The sequence below is a fragment of the Convolutriloba macropyga genome, chromosome 7 (genome assembly GCF_964194025.1).
Source record: "Convolutriloba macropyga chromosome 7, txConMacr16.3, whole genome shotgun sequence".
NCBI lineage: Eukaryota > Metazoa > Xenacoelomorpha > Acoela > Convolutidae > Convolutriloba > Convolutriloba macropyga.
The window spans coordinates 40,513,680-40,529,422 of NC_134474.1; the positions used below are offsets into that span (position 1 = coordinate 40,513,680).

At 36.8% G+C, this 15,743-nt stretch overlaps 1 protein-coding gene across 1 annotated transcript; it reads right to left on the reverse strand.

Annotated features, from left to right (window-relative positions):
- Positions 1 to 636: 636 nt before the first annotated feature.
- On the reverse strand, positions 637 to 7,407 carry LOC142342281 (uncharacterized). The gene is made up of 2 exons (XM_075393566.1): positions 7,094 to 7,407; positions 637 to 1,656 (listed from the first exon to the last, which is right to left on the reverse strand). Exons 1-2 carry the CDS (start codon positions 7,226 to 7,228, stop codon positions 772 to 774), a joined length of 1,020 nt encoding a protein of 339 aa, XP_075249681.1. The 5' UTR covers positions 7,229 to 7,407; the 3' UTR covers positions 637 to 771.
- Between the last annotated feature and the right edge of the window lie 8,336 nt (positions 7,408 to 15,743).

Sequence of the window (15,743 nt, forward strand, 5' to 3'; positions counted from 1 at the left end):
TTGTGCATAAAATAAGCTTGGCATAGCTCGACAAGAAACTCTACTTGTTCAACCTATATTGGCTAGAGAAATGAAGCCTTGAGTAACAAGAAAGAACGTGGGGACGGGTTATAAGAGATGACCACGTTCGACAGCTTAAGACCAGTTGGTGTAATTGGGGGTAGCATACCAGGCTTGCAAGTGAAAGATGTTGGTTCGAATCCCGTACTGGTCCATTTTCACAGTAGTTGCACCTGCTTAGACACCCTAACACCGCTTCCGCGGCCTGAAAGGCAGGTAATTACAGACTGTATATTCATCTTGTTCCCCATGATTTTGAAAGGAAACTCAAGCTTGTTTTTTCTCTAAGGGAAACAATGTTACGTTGATTTAAAATATCAGAATGTAACAGTAAAAAATATGGGCTTTTTAGATTTCATTTTTCAGAAGTTTTAAAAAGAAATCCAAAATTGAGAACAAGAGCTTTTATCAAATAAAATGAAGTTGATCTCTGCACATACGCTAGACAGAGTTTGATTGTTTTTTGTTTGTGTTTTAACAGCCTTGAAATATTTGACTGTCTTCAAATATACAAAATTATGGTAATTAATTTCTCGTCAGGTTTCATAGACCCACTTGATATTGCGACTCAAGGCAGAACGAACAAATGTCAATTTCACCCTGAATAAAAGAAGTCTACATAAAATATAAAGGCTTTTTAACTGCGATGTTCAGCTCATTTTAATGAAATTTCAACAAATAATTACGAATTACGGAGAAAAGTTTTTTAAACTAGTCAGTTCTGGTGTTTTTTGACCGTTTTTGGTTCATTCTGAAGTAGTTGTTGGCTATCAGAAATAAAATAGACAAGAACACAGTAACGCCACCAATGTATTGAAGTATGTTGTAATCCTGAACAACTTCAGGGTACATGAAAATATCGAAAACAAATAAAATTGGCACCTTCATAGTTGCAATCAGAGCTACAATCGGCGTCTTCTCAAGTTTGTTCGCGAAATAGCCGAAATACTGATTAGTTGTCGCCAAAACTACAGTCAAAACCAGGTAAACTGTTTGCTTACTCGTTACGCAAATTAGCCACGATAAACCAGAATAATAAACATGAACAATAATTCCAATGACAAAGTTAGCCACAGCCATTGAGCAAGCGGTTACCGAGACAGGTACCGGTTGATTTTTCGTGCTCATTTTTCGAAGGAGAACTTTCGAAGAGCTTAGCAAAAATACAGCTATAATTGCAACTAAAACGTACACATAATCTCCTTTATTAATACTACTCTCTTCAGTTTGCCATAACGCCAAAATCGGAATTGGTGGTTGGATGACCAGAATAACACCTAGAAACACAACTGCTCCCAGAAACATCTCCAGAGGTTTGATGCATTCTCTCAGCAGAATTCCACTCATAATCAACGCAAACAGAGGTCCCAATTCTTCGATGACGGCGTAAATTGATAGAGGTAGTTTTTGTACACTTACTATGAGAAATAAAACGGCTGTTGAGTGACATGCAGATCTTCCGAATAGTATTTTCCAGTTTCGTTGATAAGTTTTTAGAAAAGACTGTTTTACTTCGTGGCATTGGATTGCGTTAAACAGAAGGAAGATACCTGAGCCACGAAATATCATCAATGTTTCAGCTGGAGCCTCTGATTTCTGAAACAACAGCATTGCGCTAATGAAGTGGTGAATGTTCTGTAGCAATCTATTCAAGTGACTATCAACTATGACACTAACTTCTGTCTCTTGTTGAACATGTCTTTTTCAGAAACTGGATATATTCAGCCAGAACGAAGCTGAGTGCCAATATTTTATTCGTCAAAAAATTCCCCTTCATCGCCCGCAAAATTGGCATGTTTTGTTCTATGAAAACAATATTTCTTAAAGTATACTGCAATGAAAAGGAAAATCAAAGGTTCTAAATGCAAGATTATAAAAATTAACTTGGTTAACAAAACGGTGGTTGTCAATACAACAGATCAACAGTTTATGAATCTCATTTAGTCGGCATTTTTTCATTTTTCACATGTAAAATGTATGTTTTTATTCTCCCCACTTTGGTCAGGTAAGAATAAAAATACTAGAACTGCACATTGATAAGTCTCCCGTTTGTTGCAATCGTTTTGGCGACTTATCATTAAAGGACCAATCTCGACTCTTCCGATTCTGAATTTGTTAAATCTGGCCAAAAAGAGCGTGTCAAAATCATTGAGGCAGACCCTTTGATAATATCTGTCGACAATGATTGCAACAGTACTGGATCAACCATCTCCCCTCCGAGCATTCGAGCACCCAAAAAGCAAAATAGTCTACTAGGGAGCCCGTGCCAGCAACATTTCCGCTGATCCCCGAATAGCGGTGATTGACAAGGATTGCATTAGTTTACAGAAAGCTACAGACAACCCCTGCGCTTGGAAGGAACGATTGTCACTTAACACAGCCAACCGCTTGAGTGTTTTCTTGAAGGTTGCCGATATCCCGCCAAGTACTTCAATTGCAAGGGGAACAAATGTGATTCCCATCTTTGCGCAGTTATCGTCGTGGAGACAATATTTTCTTTCATCTGCTGCATCAAGTGCGTATCCTGCCTCTGTAGCCGCATTAGTGAGAGAGTTGGATTGCAGCGACGAAGTAACAGTTACATCAAATGCAGCAGGTTTCCCCGCTTTCCAAGTAGGGACAAAGATGTCTCCAGGGCGTGACTGGCTTTCTGGAATTAGGTTCTTTTTTTCCACTACTGGTGAGAGATTCGCAGATGAGCAAGCAGACACTAATTTATCTCGAATACGGTCATGTCTTGCAATTGCGTCTCCTCGACCGTGACACGCAATGGCATGATCCCCATAGATGTCAAGAACTCCTGCTTTACAGAACGGGCACTTCCTTTTGGCGTCGTAGACAGGGACACCCAACCTGTACTTTGCACTAATTCTAAACTCATTTGGTGCCATATGAAGCCCATGAGCTGGAATGGGGGGAGCAGACAACCAAGCTCCGGCATGTCGAACAGACAATGCGAGAAGTCGGGCGGATTCTCTCTCACAAGCTAGATTCTCTTTGAGAACATGAATTTTTTCATTATCAAGAGAATGCTGAGTCGTCTTTTGTGAGAGGTTTGAAATGTCCAGTTGTGCTATACTGGAATAAAGATCCTGAAAAACTTGGCAGTTTTTTTGGGCTTTCACCGGTTGTTTTCGAAACAAGATCTTCAGAGGAGGGAACAGAACCAACGTATGATGCTTTATACTGGTCTTGGCATTGGCGAACACCCAACCCTGAAAGGGTTATGGGCAGGGTTGCTTGAGTCCAGGATTCTTCTGGAAGAACAGTTCCAAGGATATTCTCAAGTTTTTTGCGCTGTTGGGCATCAAATTCTTTTAAGGATTTAATAACTGGACTTGTGAGCGTTTGACAACGCAAAGAATACACCATTTTGGGGGACCCAATACAGTGGCGTAGGATACCTAGGGCGCACTGAGGGTCATCAAGATAGTCCAACTTTTCGAAAAGTACCCCTATTTTCCCTATCCTTTCGTTAAGTTTCATGCAGACAAACTCTGGGGTTCCTAACGCAGCTCCAAGAACCTCAAGGCCCGAAATATCATTTCGTTTTATTCTTATATCCAGTCTGTGTAAATCTACCGTGGACCACAGTTCGCACTTATCGACCCTGATGTGGAGGCCGCGATCAGGTCCGAGCTGGCATAGAAGATCCCAAGATCTAATGAGATCGTCCTCTGAGCCCACCAAGACACCGTCATCTAGATACCAGGAATGTTGTTGAAGCTCTGGCGCAGTTTCCTGAATTTTCTCTATAATGGGCCAGAGCGTCAGAGAGAAAAGCAAAGGGCCTAATGGGTCGCCTTGTTGGATACCGCTTTCACTGCTAACAACAAATTTGACATAGAATAATTGGCTGTGTTGTGAATAACAGGAACTGGTAAAAGCAGTAAGGCCTGGCATTGAATTTGCAACGGCATTCAGCATTTCACTGGGTTTTATCGAATTGAAAGCATTGCAAAAGTCAATTTGCAAAATACCCGAGGTAGTGGACGAAGTGAGTATTTTTTCATACGAAATCTTAGTTGAATGTATGATGGCTTTCGCTCCTCCCTTCACTCCCACACCCCATTGCAGGCTCTGGAAAAGTTCCTTTGCTTCTAAATTTGCTTCCTTGGCTAAACATTTAGCTATTAGCCTTCTCAAGACTTCTCCGACTGCAATAGGGCGAATACCGCCTTTCTTTTTCAGCAAGGCTGATAAAGAGGCACTACATAGAGCTTGTGAAACAAATTCGGGAAGTTCCCCACAACAGCTTATGTTTACAAGCTTAGTCAGTACTCTCAAGGTGACTTTTGACTGATCTGAAGCGGTACACTGTACAGCATGCAAAAGATGTTCGAGAAACATTTTTGAAAGACCAGCTGCTGTAATTCTTGAAAACGAGTTCAGCTGTTCCGAAACATTTTCCTCACTGAATTGATAGGCTTGTGATGAAAAATTTTGGACTACAATAGGCTTTTTGTCAGGGGGGATGCAATTTTTTCAAACTATCGAGAGTTGCCTTGTTGACTGGTGCAAAACCATCAGAAGCCAAAACTTTTTCTGCTCTGCCAAATTGGCCCTGGAAACACAAATTTTTTGCACGTTTGATAATCTCTTCGGATTTTGTATCGTTTTGATTGTTTCAAAGAGCAAGCTTCGTTCCTTAGCCCTCCAAAGTCAACGCTGTTCCAGCGATTAATTCTTTCTAGAATTCTTTGGTCGTTGTTCCGCCTGTTTTTTTGCCCTCCTCTGTTACTGGCACGTAAAATGCATTTAGACAATCCGAAGAGTTTTCTCCAGTTTAGTTCTGTATTAGGATCTTCAATGCAATCAGTAATGACGTCAGAGAAAAGCTCTGACCATTTGTACCGTACATTGATAGGGACATAGCGGATAGTCGGGACATTAGTGTGAAGCAACTATTTTATATCTGGAAGGTTACCATCTGTTCTAACTCTTTCGGTGTTCAAACCGGTTAATGCTTCGTCTACATAGAGTGCGCTCTCGGCATTAATTAGCAGATCATCAATTTTGTCTGATAGTTCCTTGGAGATTCTTTTCAACTTACTTAAAGGTTTAAAATAGAGGCCAAAGAGCGATACTCCTTCGTTAAGTTTCTGCGAACTCAATATGCTACCTGTTATTCGAGAAAACGTATTAAATTTTAAAGACACAGGCACCATACAATTTCTTTCGACGTTAATTTCCCGAATATAAAAAATTTTGATTGAAAAGTTTATCGGGGCAGGTAGCCAATTTTATTCTGAACAAGAATACAAAAGCTAGTGAGTCATAAACTTTAATTCCAAATTTTCTCACCACTTCGTGAAAAACAGAGGAGATACCTTCAATATTCTGTGTTTGTGGATGAATATTATACAATTTTTTTTGCTAAACTCGCGCAATATTTAACCTGCTCAACTTTAAGCTGAAAACGGTTGTTGTTCAAATTTGTCTTTAAACAGGAAAAAATTGTTTAAATTTGCAACTTAGCCCGTCTATAACCAATGCTTAATAAGGTCACTTTGCACTCTCTGCATAATAATCGGTATTTTCAAAACAACCTTGACTGAATGGTTCTCGCGAAAATTTCAAACACTGATCAAGGAAAACGAGGAAAATTTTCTGAAACTTTTTACAATCCAATTCTTACTTTCCTTTTGCAAAGGGTGACATTTGAAGTCTTTAAGCGACCAATTTATTCAATTTATTCACCAATAGAAAACAAAATTAATTAGCTTTCCTCGCAATGTATGTTAAACTTATTTTTAAAAAAAGGGCCGTGTTAGAGCAAAAATAGGCCGTGTTTTCAAACAATTAACTGTGTCAAAAGTTGAATCTTATCTCGCGGATTGTTAGTTCGTGTGCTTTCCTCTCTAACCCAGCAGCAACTTTAAAATTCCCTTCACACTCAGTGCATGATTTGAAAACTACGGTTACTGAAAAGCGGTCAGAACAAGACTCCCGTTTGCTTATCAATTGTTCACCACAAAATGACCAAATTTGACTCTTCTGATTATAGATTCGTAATTAAATCTGGTCAAATCGAGCAAGCTAAAATCACTAAAGGAGAGCCCTTGATTATAACTGTTGGCAACAATTGCTACAATTTTATAGGTTACTTATATTCCCCCTAAAAAGATTGCTCCGACTATCAGATAATACGGCCAATCTCTGGAAAAAGTCTTGTCCCAACACTGATGGAACAAAAAGAGCAGATATGTTTCACATAATCCCACTAAGATGATCATCTCGCACAATTGCCATAACAGAAAACTACCCTGTAAAACGTTTTTGTAATATGTGGAGGTAGATTTTTAGCTGACATCTTCATACAGTAATGCAAAATTACTCGCTCACACACACAATTTGTGCCGTTTGATCCGTTTAAAATTATTCCTTGATCGTTCTTTTGGCTTAGATTTAATGCCACATATTCCTATGGGGTGTAATTTTTTTCACACTCTTGACACTCTTTTCCCCGTTATTTTTGGGGAAAATCCTCGGCCCGGGAGGCCCTGTGTGTATTTCATGCAATGATTTGAAGCAAAAATTGAATTCTTACAGGAACATGTTTTTCTTTGTCAGCTAAATACGAAACTTTTATTGTTCGATGAAGCCATATAGAAAAATTTTGATAAAACGTAGGTTCATAAATTTGAAAAAAATGGTTAAATAGACACAAAAAAGTTTTACAATTACATTTTTCGAAGACTTTGTTTCTTGCTATTTTAATTAATATGGCTAAATTTTGTACATATATGTACACTCAATCTGGAAAATTGCCATCACGAAGCATTAACTCACAGCGACTTTTAAATTGATTTTAAATTAAAACCTTTTAATTTTGAACAAATAATGCGAAACCGCATCTCACCGCATCTTGACTCCTCCGACATTTTCAGATAAAACGCATTTTTAGTGATCTACTAATATTACATGATGATTTATTTTCCTAATTTCTTTTGCCACAGTTCATTTTTATACACTTACCTTAGTCTTTGGAGTAATTATGTGTTTTTTGCAAATGACATTTCAGTGAACTAACTTTGAAAACAACATCAGTCAGGCTGACGGATAAACAAAACCCAAATGCCAGTAGCTTCCCAATGAGAAGAGATGCCGCACTCCTTTGAGGCTGTGGTTGTTCAGGTTGTTGACCTAAGGTTGATTGTGAAGTCATTTAATATGATGGCATTATCTGGAGTTAAATACAAGTAGCATAAGGCTATGTTTTTTTTTAAATTCTGGACAATCAGTTTTGCTCGATGAACGAGAGATATCAGAGGTTTTTGAACCGTTTTACGCTTGTTTTTTACTGAGATTCTAATGGTTAAAATCTACATTACAAGTCTTTTTGAGCTCATATGACTTTGCTTTATTACAAGCCTGTTTCGATGGAGATTGGCCGAGAGCGTATTTATTTTTAGTGCATTTCATCATTGTTTCATCATTGCTCGTAAAAATATGTAAAGCGAAGTTCGTTATAGATTTGCTCAAAGAGCTATAATCATTGGTTACGAATTATTATAGCACGTTACTTAGTTTAGTGGGACTCTATATATCAAGAGCTTGTAATTTTTTTTAATTGTTCAGCAAAAAGTTATATCTGTCAAAAATGACAATCGTCATTATAACGGGTATTGTAACTCTAAATGGTACGGAAAGTGATCTAGTACGCAAAAAATTTTGCACTTTTCGAGTGTATTAAAATGCAGAAATACTTAAAAAATTGCGTTGAGGTTGCACTTATGGGAGACATTCGAAGATAACAATGAAGCCTATGTCATTATAAGCCCACCTCATAGTTGTAAACAATTATAGGTCTTTGGAATTTTTTTCTTTTAATACGCAAGTCGCAATCGAATGATTGTTTTGCAAGACTCTTTGTTGTCTTTTTTCAACTAATAAAAAACAACACTGGGTATTTTGCCTATTGGTTTTCAAAAAACCCGGTTAAGAGAGTTACTTTGTTGCAAAATAAGAATGGACGCACATTAAAAAAATTGTTGAATACATTGACTGATGACAGGACCTGTAACGGCGCATTGAAATATTTTTCTAATAACTTGACTTAGATAAAAACTATGTACTGACGCGCTTTGAAAAACAGTTTTCGCTACGATGAAATATGAAAACACTTCAAATTGTTGCAGCAAAAGAATTTGCATCACTACAATAGATGCATGAATCGAACAATAGAGACAATGACCTTGAGCCAATTCATCTGCAAGAAAACCATGAGGAGACCCATGAGTCATTATTTTGCGTCAATATCATCCCTCCTTGGAGTCGTTTTGAGTTTTTTCACGCAGTATAGATCTAGAACTCAACAAAAACTCTCTCACAAAAATAACAAAACGGCACAAACCAATCAGATTTGAGCTAACTTTGTGATGAGTGTTTCAAAATCAGCTCAATTTAAATTTATTGTCAATTTTAAGCAGCTTTTTTTCTGATTTAGTACTATTAAGTTCAACCAGTAACCAGTCCATTAAAATCTTAACATCGAGTAATAATCTGTAATTACGTGTTGTTTTCTCACTATTGCATGTCAAATTGTACAAAAACACCAGCAGCTGGCTAAAGAGTGAGTGAGGTAACCAGTCGTTATCCCAAATTTTTGGAGTTAGCTTCTTGCTGTCCCGACACACTTGGGGGGAGGGGAGGTACTATATACTCAAATGGGTTTTGTTCAGTCAATTTTGGCCCATCGATATATTCATCATATAGGGTTACCAGTGGTATTATTAGAAAGCCCGTCCAGCGTAGAATATGGATTTTAAAAAAATTTTTTGATTTTCTTTTTTAGAGGGAGTTATCAAGGTTTAAAATTTTGCGAATGATAAACGTATTTCCGTTAATTTTAATCACATTTTCCGTATTTTGTTTTAAAAAAATGTCAATTTTGCTAAAACTTGTTAAAACTGTTAATAAAGATGTTATTGGCTTTACTTTTAAAGATAGAGGAGGCTTGCACATTAGTTTAATTCAAGACTTTGGTAAAAATTTTAGCTAAATTTCTCGAATTTTAGCCTCCTTCTTAATCAAAAAGGTCTCTTGGTATGCTTTTTTCAACTTGGCTTTATTTCAAGTGGAGGTCTAACATTCAGTGATGCTATTTTCAAAACTCCGAAGCGAGATGGTTGCACTTTCGTTTCTTATAGAATTTTTCTGTAATTTTGCCATTTTTTCGAAAAATTAAACCAATATTTTTTACAAAATGCATCATTTTTTTGGCGAATTGAAAGATTTAAATTGCTAATTAAATTTTTGTAAAGGCATGGAAAAACTATGCGTTTTTTTTTTGGACGCGAATGAAAATTGGAACTAGGTTTGGACTCATATTGGATTCTAACAATCAATAATTATGCGGATTATATTAAATCGCGTTCTTTTTCGAACAAATTTTGCGGTTTTGTTATTTTTATGTTCATTACTGTCAAAACTTTAATATCAAGACCCAATTATTGACGGATCCTGCCTACAAAAAAAGCCAAATAAAAATATTGGTTTATAGAGAAAAGCTCGTTGTTTTTATAGATTTGATCATGTATTTTGGAAATTTCAATTGATTTTTTCTGCGTTAAACTCATTTTTTATGACAATTTGTGATTAAAGGTCCAATTGGGTTCGTTGAGAGCTATTAGGGAATCTATGCACTGATTTCAACTGTTATCTAATGCATTTTAGGACTTTGAATTTATTTGTTTTATGAAAATGTCATTGAAATTTTGAGTTTTGCCTATTTTTATCTTATTTTAGTGCACATGTCGCTTACTCTCAACTCATACAGGGCAAAACTTATAAACTTATTCCAGGTGACGTAAGAAAAAACGTAAAAAAAGTTTTATGATTTTTGCATAATAGCCTATATTTGAAGCTGTAATTATCACATTGATAGCTGCAATTAGCAGGCAAAGAATTTGCAAATCAGCATTTTAAAGGTTTCGGTATATAGCTTACATTTTTACGGCTGCAAATCCTTCTCTCACAAAACCTATCAGATTTTCAAATATTTTGCGTCTATTTGTCGTTTTTTGGCGGCATATTATTGTCAACCAAAACGTCCCAATTTTGACAAGGGTTGTCTTGTTTCCGTTCCTCGTGGTGTTGGTTATGTTTTAACTGACGCCTTAACCGCTTAGAAATGTGTTTTCATAGGAGCTTCGTTAGTTCTCCTTACCGATCAAAGTTTGGGATTCTTTTTTATGCCTTTTTTACAAGAACCCTTTGCAAAAAAAAGCTTAAAAAAATCAAAAAGACCAATGCGAAAGTTTAGCACCCTTTCATCTGTCTATAGCTTTCAAAGGTCTTCAATTTCTTATAGATTTGACGGCTTCAGCACTATGGTTCCGCCGAAATATTTCGAAAATTTTAATTTCTGTCCGTCTCTGTTGTTTTCGCCGTCACATGATTTGGTCCCACTAATAAAAAGCAAAACTGGTTTCCTCTGAAGTTGCAAAATAACCTGTTTGTGTTCTAACTTGAAATTTTGTGGTTTGTTTGAAAATTTGAAAATATTTTTTGCAAAAACATTGAACTTTTGAGCTCTTATCCCTTCGCATCTGATTTTTAGTGAAACAAGATCCAATCTTTTTAAATACCTCTTTTATATTCAACCAAGTGTTTTTTGGCTTTGATACTACGCACTTTCATAAGCTGTTATTTTTAGATTTTTGACTACTTTAGTCTTTTTCGTTCTTTACCACATTATTATACAAATAAGTAAGCCAAATTGGCGTTAAAAAATGTGCAATTGAAGATGTTTAAAGTTTTCAACAATTAGTTTATGATTTTATCGGTTGCGACACCACATTCTTGTCAAATATACTTGACTTTCTTTCGTTTTTGCTGTTCTTCTTATAGTCGTCTGACGTACTGGGGATGATGACAAGTCTCAATAGCTTTATATGAGATAACAACTAACTTTCTAATCATTCAAGTATTTTTTAATGAGATGTAATTTAATTTTGATTTGAAATTGGATGTTTTCAAAAATAGAGTTTATTTTTGAACTTTGCCTTTTTTGCACTTCGTTGTCAACCTCTTACCAAATGCCGTTTCTGACAGGTCCTATATCTTATCTACGGAAAAAAGGTTAATTTGTTTTGTCCAATTTTTATCTGATTCCATTTTCTTTTGTTATTAAGTGTTTTTTAAAAATAGACAATTTTTGGTCGTAACTAATGTTTTCTTTTTAATTATTTTTTTTTGTTTGCCTGGTCTAGTACTCTCCTAGATGGAAAAATCTCATAGGCTCTCTAAACCAGCAATAATTTTTTCATTTAGTTGTTTGTTAAACATAATAAAAATTTTGGGAAGTTTTCTATCTCTTCCTCATTTGACAGTCGAGCGGGATCGGAACCGTATGTGCGAACGAACATTTCCGAGCCTCCTTGCTAAAGTTTATCTTTTTAAATTCTAAAGGCGGTTAAAACAGTGGAAGCTACTTGCAGTCAGCTTCGCAGCTATGTGTATAAAAGTTTTAAGTCTTAACTAATACTTTCGAAATTTCAAAAAGTTTTTGAGTTTTTTGCAAAATAGCCTATAGTTGCAGCTTTGATTTTTCTTCTTTCAAATTATCACATTGATAGCTTCAATTTGCAGGGAAAGTATTTGCAAAAGAGCATTTGAGAGATTTCAGTGAAATGCTTACACTTCTAACGACTGCAAAACAGTCTCTCGCGAAATTTATCAGGTTTTTTTAAGTTTTGTTTCTTTGGTGTACAGCATAGTCTTGACAACCAAAGCTTTTAATGCTTCTTTGGATGCTTAAATGTATCCCTTGTTTGATTTCAGTTTATAGCTAACGGTTTTAACGGACTTCAATTAATTTTTTTCAAAGAAATTACTTTTTACTTCGCTATTTTTGTTCTCATTGTGGTCAACAAGTAACGTCATCTCATTATTGAGAATAATCGTCATAATTCGGTTGCTCCCAACAAAATTTGTGGTGTTGGTTTGGTTTTAACTGACGCCTTAACAGCTTAGAAATCTGTTTTCATAGGAGCTTCGTTAGTTTTCAGATCTGTTCTGATCAAAGTTAGGGGTTCTTTTTTGCCTTTATCACAAAGATCTTTTGCAAATAAAACATATTTAATATCAAATAAGACCCACACAAGAAATATTTTTTTATGTGTTTAAAGGTTTCAATGGCTTTCAATGTCATCTAGATTCAATGGCTTCAATACTTGTTACCATTAAATATTTCTCAAAACTTTGACTTCTCTCCGTGTTTGTTGTTTTTTCGCAGTCATATGATCTGGTCTCACTAATGACAAGCAAAATTGGTTTCCTGCGCAGTTGCTAACTAATCTGTTTGTGTTTTAAGTTGAAAAAATCACTGGACTTTTGATTTTTTTCTCTTTTATCTCATTTCTGTCCATTTTTAGGTAACGACAACCCCTCTCTGGTTTATAGTGAACCAAGATCCACTCCTTAGAAATACCTTGGTTGGCCAAGGATCAATGGCCAGATTAACATCAAAAGACGCAGTTTTCGAAACGTGACTGTATGGGTGCGAAGGACAGGGAGCGGTACAAGACGTTATCAAAGAACATTTACTTTTAATCGAAAAGTTCACTCTTAAAAATACGTGACGCAATATCTGACTCTATGGGCGCGAAGGACAGAGAGCGGTACAAGACGTTGTCAAAGAGTATTAACTATAAATGGAAAAAAATCAATCCTAAAAATGGATATATACATATTGACGGTAAAGGTGCGACCCTGCACATCCCAGAAAACACCACGAAAGAATGTTTTATCACGATCGAACCCTTGCACCCAGCGCGATTCGCAAGATAGGGCATAGCAAAAAATGTTTGCTAGCGCATGGGACCTTCGAGTGCACTTCTGTCAGTTAAAATTTGGAAGCTGTAATTGTTAAATCTCATTTTTCATTCCTTTCCAAAACGCCAGGAGGCAAAAGAAAACGTACAATTAGATTTTTCTGGATTCATGCTAAACGACTGTTACCAGAAAAATATGATAGGAACAAAAAAAGCCTTTCAAGTAATCAAATGAAACTATTTCGTGATTATCACAATATTAAAATTTTTGCAGCCGCTATAAACAACCATCAATACCTGTTTTAGGTGAAAGTTTATGATTGAGACAGAACGTAGCTTAGCTTGTAATAAACGACAGAGTGTCCTGACAAGCATAACAGCACCTCTTAAGAACGTCATATAATCCATTAATTTTCAATTAAGAATCTATACGCAACGGTCGATAAAAAGAACTACCATTCCCCGAAATCTTTGTAAGAACGCAAAGGCGTATGCAAAGTAAGCCGATAGGCAAGCAAGCCGACAGAAAAGCAAGCCGAAAGTTATGTAATAGTTATGTAATCTATCAGAAATAATACATTGTCAGCCGTTACAATCAATACTGCGCGTAGTATTATAGTGCATAATGTATTCCAATGCACCAAAGAAACAAAAATGCGTCAATTTTTAGACATCTAGTGGGTACGATTACGTACAACTATGCCGACGTAATACTATGCCGACGTAATACTATGCCGACGTTTAAGAGTGCCGAAACTGAAATTGTTTATAAAAGTGCCGAAACTGCTATTACCAATTAATTATCAATTAATGCTAACCGAATGTTGTTTTCAATGCAACTAGGGCACGCTGGTCAGTATTCGGTTGTGATAGATTTATATCAAGTCCCACGGGCCGCTGAGGCATGGCCGTGGTCCGCAATTATCATTGTTTGTTTTAAATATTTCTCCCTCAAATTATCTTGTCCTAATAAATAATAAAATCCAAAATCTCACAACTTCATTTTGATTGGTTAAGAAATTTTGCGCTCATTTCAGTTAAAGTGATTTGATTGGTTTAGAAATTTATCGGGTGAAAAATTGAATAATTTTCGGCACTCTTATAATCGGCATAGTATTACGTCGGCATAGTTGAACGTCACCAGTGGGTACGGGCCTCAGCAGACCGCTGTCCATGGCCATGCCTCTCATCCGCTGTGGGATGTAATCCGGAAATAGCGGTCCGGTTATCGCGGCGAAGCCCACCACCCACCACCCCCCCCCCCCCCCCAAGGGGCAACTTAAAATACGGGTATCCGAAAATTTTTCGGCTTACTTGACCTCATTTACAAAATTCGGCTTGCTTGCCTTTTGGCTTGCTTGACCGCCACCGAACGCAAAACATACTGGTAAAACACCGAGTGTCACGCAGTAAGTGAACGATGAAAGGTTTGCGTTTATATCATGAGTCAGTGAAACTTTCACAGCTAACTATATAAAGCATGGAATAATGAATGATACTGACTACAGGAGAAACAAGAAACTAGGGAATTGATACTGGGATTATAACACATATCCAACCATCGTGAAGCGATATGAATAGTTGTCATTGAGGGGCAATCGGTACCATATAATGAACTGTCCACCAGAGTTGCAACTGCCAGCAAAAGCGGTCGAAGAACTTTTTAGATGACCACTTTCAGGTCCTCGCACCTGCAACTAGAATCTAGGCGACAGCAACTTCTTCAATATTTTCCGACACTGTCTCGCTGAGGTACATACAAAAAAATTGAGCCAGCAGAAATCGGTAAGCGAGAAGAGTCTCCACCGCACTTCAAACACACGCTAGTAGATGACACGGCGCTCAAATTAGAAATTCGACGGAAGATAAACTGCAACACGCGGCAAGCAAACTACAAAGGAGAATATTGGGCGAGATCTTTTTAAAACCTTGAAGACACGTCTACTGGAACCAACACGTCTCACACATACTGAGACTGCAAATAAAATTATTTGACAGTTTTACAGACGCGGATGACAAAAATTTACAGAAGCAAGCGGACAGTTGATAAAAATTCATTAGGGAGAACTCAAAGACCAAACACAAGCTTTAAATGTCAATCTAGAACGGGACCAACAGGCAGCATATAAAGCCAGTCCAAACTACACGTAATTCGAGAAAGACGATAAGCGAAAAAATGCAAAATTTTGAAATCCAAAGATTCGAATAGAACAATACAAGATTAAACGGATCCAGGTAAAGTAGACAAAAATAATAAAAGACATTTTTCGCCAACATCAAAGCTGACGCTGAAATCATTCCAGCAGACCAATTCGCAAAAACAAGAGCAGATTTTTCTCGAGAGGAAACCTCTCTTGGAAAAGAAAACCACCTGGACACAAACTCCACCATCATCAACTAGTAAAATCGTCATAGAAACGGTGTACAATGCTATAGATAACTTGAACGCTAAAATTTTGTTAACGGACAGTAGGTACTGTAGCCCACGAACCGGAAATTGCCGCGTATTTGATCAGACACTGCTGAGCCGGCGAGCAGATCTGGTAACAGAGTGAGTAAACTGGTATGGAATATCGAAAAGAACCTTAATAGACGGTCGGCAGTTTTTATTGATATTATTGTATTCTAGCAATTGCACTACATGTTCTAACATGTTATTAAAAGTTTTTCTACGTGCTACTTCGCATATCGTTATTTAACTTTTCTTTCAAATTCGATTGTTAACAAAATTTTCTCAGTTGGCTCATATAAACTTAGTTACCTTGTATGCCACCAAAACTTTGTTCGATCAGGGAAATGTGGTACATTGAATACAGTTGATCTGCGGCTCAAGTTTGCATGAATTTAATAGTAGTGTATTTTGTACCTGTATGCCATTCTATCATCTATTTTCACTCTCTCTTG

Bases quoted from the DNA above. Each gene is read 5' to 3' on its own strand.
- LOC142342281 (XM_075393566.1), bottom strand. From the start codon at position 7,228: ATGACTTCACAATCAACCTTAGGTCAACAACCTGAACAACCACAGCCT. The intron at 1,657-7,093 runs GTTAGTTCACTG...CTGTTGTTTCAG, and splicing joins TGACTGATGTTGTTTTCAAA to AAATCAGAGGCTCCAGCTGA.